Source organism: Loa loa (genome assembly GCF_000183805.2).
Source record: "Loa loa unplaced genomic scaffold supercont3.119, whole genome shotgun sequence".
NCBI lineage: Eukaryota > Metazoa > Nematoda > Chromadorea > Rhabditida > Onchocercidae > Loa > Loa loa.
In genome coordinates, this window is record NW_018108299.1 from 182,404 (window position 1) to 187,246 (window position 4,843).

Consider the following 4,843-nt stretch of genomic DNA (forward strand, 5'->3'; position numbering starts at 1 on the left):
GATTTTACGTTACGTACGCAACATATGTAACTTCATTTCTCATATAAATGATGAACCTTTTTATGGTGTCTTATCAATAACTAAGGGACTGACTTATATTTATTTTTGCCTTTATTGTTGATGTACTCATATGACACATGCTACGATATGTGCACACCGAAACTAACGTTTTGATTGTTTTGTAAAGGTTTATTACGCAAATGACGGACGGAGATGTGGCTGAGGATTTGCGACTACCACAAACTGTCATTGGTCGTTTGGTAAAGGAAGCACTACCACCTGGTGTTATCATTTCTAAGGTTCGTTTTTATCAACCTATGAGCGTATAATACTTTTGGGGAACAAGTTATAATTCGGAGGGATTCATTTCCAATGTAAATTATATAATGATAGAGTGGGACCATTCCTATAACACAAATAACAAATGACATGTGACATTGCATTTGCATCGGTTACATGTAGGAACAATATCACTTAATGAGGAAAGTCATTTTGGATGAACAATTTTTCCAAAACACAGCATCATACCAGAACTCTAAATACCAGTAAGCAAGTGTATGTTGAGAAAATACGTAAGTATCGGGGAATGATCGTCTTGCAGTAGATATGTTATTTCGATAAAACCATAAAGACGACAAGCAATTACAGCACAATTAAAGGAACTTTCGTAATTTACAACGGTGGGCTCTAAGTCTCGTCGCAAACTGACTGGAATAAGTTGAAAACATAATGCAATGAGGCTATTTTGGCAAGATTGCTTTAATTTTTTATTGCAATACCTTAACTGGAAGTCAAATTTAATATATACATATACATTCATTACGCAACACAAGATAAAAAAAGTAAACCAGGAAACGATGAAAGTGTGATCAACTACCGTTTGTTCTCTGAATACATCTGCGGAGACATACAATTAATAACAATAGAAATAATCGCCTCTCAGTAAAGATACACTAGATTTTTAAAGTCATGACAAAAAAAAGTGAGCAAGACACCAAGGAAATCGTCTATGTTCCATTCCATTAATTCCTCTTTACTATTAGCCCCTAAATAACAACTATCTATACATGCAAGTCAAAGAAATCAGGGGAAAGAACTACGAGGTCCCATCGAAAATATATCTGACATGCACTAAATAATAAAGATGTAATGCAAGTTCCAACAAACGCGAAATTTTTGAGTTGTGTGAACGTTCGTTTAAAATCGATAAAAAGTTCACTGGCTCGAGCTTTTTATCGATGAGTACATTATTTCATTAATTAGCACCGCTGCACGCAGCTTTATGCATACATACTTTCAGCCAAAGCCGACATTTTCAAGCAAATATTAACAAATTGATTAAAATATTCCGCTAGTTCGGCAACTTCGCCATCCACACCTTCGTCCGCTAAATCCCACGGTAAATAACGTGATGCTTCCACTGCACAGCTTGAACTCTTACTCCTGAATAAATTCGCATATACAGGAACTACAAACACAAAAAAAGAATGCTGATTCATTCCAAAGCGATTTCAATCTCTTCCCGCAGAAACAGTTCGAAAATTTTATAAAATTCTGAAGGGTTCTTTTTTGAATGAACATTCTTCAAAAAATAAACAGCAGAAGTATCACCACATAAGATACGAAAAAAAAAAAAGAAAGTCAAAAGACTCAAAAGACGCAAGAAAGTTGAAAGAGTTTGTTTTATACTCATTTCCATAACAATTTCCATATTGAACTGGATCTTTCTTTTGTTATAATTCATATGAATCTTAAGTACTCTTAAAGACAAGTGAAATTAGCAGTTCTACCTATAAATGAACAGGAACTGACCTTTCCATAATGGATGGTTGCTCTGATAACGTCAACCGCAGCTCGTCGACATCACCTTCTAATTTAATGCCCCAAAGCTTTTCCAAGGCAGAATTGCGCTTAAGCGTGTCGACTTTTTTGTTTATCAAAGGCAATAAATATGGCTTGTAACGATGTCGAGCACGACTAAAAAATATGGAGCCTCGTAATTCAAATAATGAGACCGAACAAATTTAACCTTTGAAAATGCACTGGTAAAAATCATAAGCTGGCCAAAAGCATCAAAATGTGACTGACCTATAATCTATATTTAATAAAAAAAAAGGGTTATAAACTTCCAGAAATCTAAACTTCATCGGAGAAGCAAGAAATAAAAGCAGAAGGAAGAGGACATGACACCTTGTTGCTTCCTTCCTCCTCCTTCTGCAGACAGTTCATGCAAAAGCAGTTTCGACATCTGACATTATTCGATTATAATGTAATGAAAATTAATCGCGCTTATTCTCTAAGCCTTATAATTTTGCATTCTGTCAACTAAAAAGAAATGTTACACAACTTTATGTAGACGAGAAGTGAAGCGAAGAAGAGAACTTCTCTGCCTTCAAAACCTTAAGAAGTTCAAAACCTTAAAATCCTCAGTTTATGGCAAATGATTCGCAATATGGAAGACGTACGAAGTAAGGAGCAATCCCAGAAACCTACTCCTTGGAAAGACGAGCAGTGTAGCTTGATGCTGTCGATGGTTGCTGCGCTTTTTGGCAAAAACAAATAATTTTGGATATCTTCTTTGGTGTTCTGTTACTTCCGCCATCTTCAGAATCTCTGCTGTCACTCGCTTTCAATGAAAGTCTTTCAAAAATTGAAAGAGTTTGCTCCATCGTTGCCTTTACTTCTGCTTCTTCCATCTAAAACAAAGTATTGTCATAAGATTAAGAATAATAAGCTTATTAGAGCTTCTCAAGACTTCTCACACTACCTTCTTCAGAAGGGTCACATACATATGTGTCACTATCAGGTAGAAATTTCATCGGGAAAAGATTACAAATTGCTTTCTTCCTCCGAAACTGTGATGCTTTGGGAAATCGAGTATTTATGACTTTCTAATGGGTGCTCGAAGAAGCCTTCAAGGCATACGCAGCAAACTAGCAAGCTTTGAGAATCTTATTAGAGACTTACTTAAGTTATAAATAAATGGATTGAAAGAGAAGACATAACAGGTTCAAAGAAACAGAGGAAACGGTCCCTAAGCGAACGAACGAACACCTGGCTAAAAAGTAAATTGGAGAGCGTGCTGCGTACCACCTGCCTATTTAAGCAAACAAAAAACATGACCCAAGAAGCACAGGACATACACACATCACCGGTCTCTTTCACGTCAGAAAACATAGTGGTTTGAAACGAGGGAGGCCGATATGCAACCTAACGACTAACGAACACATTGCGACGACAATGATGTTTTGATTCATTGTAGCCCACACTCCGCTTGACACTGGTCAGGGATCAGTTTCTTTAGATGGTTGCTATTACTGAATTGTCTATACAATTCATCACTGAAAAGCACCCATCACTGGAAAAATTGAAGTTATGAAGTTCAATAGAAAGTGAACATTTTAAGTCTATCTGGAAGATCTCTGATCAGTTGTTTTGATTATATTGGTTGATTTTAAGATGACTTTGTTTAGATTAAAGGCATTTGTTGCAACCCCAATCCACGTACTTGTCGAAAAATCCGCCTTGATAAATTGACGCGTTGCTGTAAAAGTATAATATGTCAATTGTGGATTTTGCAGTAAACCGGGGTAGCGTGGTATAGCGTGGGATATTATTCTTTCCTGAAAAATTCAGATTAGAAAATGAATGGCATTAATGAGCATAAAGAGTTGCATGGCAATCTGAATGGTAATCGTTGGAGTTCCTTCAAAACCAAACTGGTTGGAATATAATTACTTGACCACTTCTTGATTCGAGTGAATGACATCCGTAGAATAGATCCATCACTGAACGCTTTTCCTCTTTGGATTATGATAACGATCCACAGTTCAAAACAGTCATTTTATCCATTTAGAAGGTTATTTCAATGTTGTGATGAGGATTTGGAAATTTTAAACGTTCCCCTATATAATAAAATATGTAAAAGCTTTAACTTTAGTATTGAGTGTAGTGATAGTAAGATTAAGAAGAAACTGCTAGAGGTTGAACTTCGCAAGTAGTAATATCATTGAATTACTCTAGTTAAAAATCTTTCACCCAAATTGCAGTATATTATAGAGGTCTTTGTGCAATATAATTATACCCGGTCAGTTTGAGGGCAAGAAGAGGAAAACAATTTATATTTTGGTGTGTTTGCTTTGTGTCTTATCCTTAAGTTCACTCAGGAAGCAGTTCGGAATTACCATTGTTTCAAGGCATTTCTTTGACGACTTTAACAGCCAAATAGTCGTTTTTTTATTTCATAATATCAAAGCAATCTTCAAATCGGATACTTCTGTACTACCATACGCTACAGAAGTTCGCTCCAGTTTTTAAAAATTCCCATGCAGTTTCAAAGAGCTACATTTTGAAGTTGAGAGTGTTACAAAGCGGTGACAGCTAAGATTATAGCCTCACTTCTAATGATAAGGAGGATTTGTTTAACTGTTTGGTTCCTCTCTAAGATCATTACTAATTTTGCAATGAGAAACTTTCATAGAAATCACCGATGCTCGGACCTCGAATGGTTTCACGGAATGAAATACTAAAGGAAGTTATGTCAGCCTTACTCTTAATCAAATATTATGTAATTTAAATGATTAAAGGATTTGGAAGCAGTAAATTCTTGCTGCATTAACGTTTGCCGGAAGAGAACAAATAGTGCAAATAGTGATTTATGCAGGCTTTTAATGAATTGTTCCACCACCTTCTCTCTGCCTCACTGCAATATGCAGTATGGGAGTACTAATTACAAGTAGACAAGAAGAGCACTTGTTGACCATGTTGTCGCGAATTTTTACTCGCGAGACTCCAACCATACAAATATATAATAATTAAATAAATTTCCTATTGTAAATCATCT

General features: G+C 35.8%; 1 protein-coding gene across 1 annotated transcript; it reads right to left on the bottom strand.

Annotated features, from left to right (window-relative positions):
• Positions 1-1,042: 1,042 nt before the first annotated feature.
• LOAG_12678 (hypothetical protein) lies at positions 1,043-2,703 on the bottom strand. Its single transcript, XM_003148190.2, has 3 exons — positions 2,494-2,703; positions 1,813-1,977; positions 1,043-1,443 (listed from the first exon to the last, which is right to left on the bottom strand). Exons 1-3 carry the CDS (start codon positions 2,694-2,696, stop codon positions 1,281-1,283), a joined length of 531 nt encoding a protein of 176 aa, XP_003148238.1. The 5' UTR covers positions 2,697-2,703; the 3' UTR covers positions 1,043-1,280.
• Positions 2,704-4,843: the final 2,140 nt, after the last annotated feature.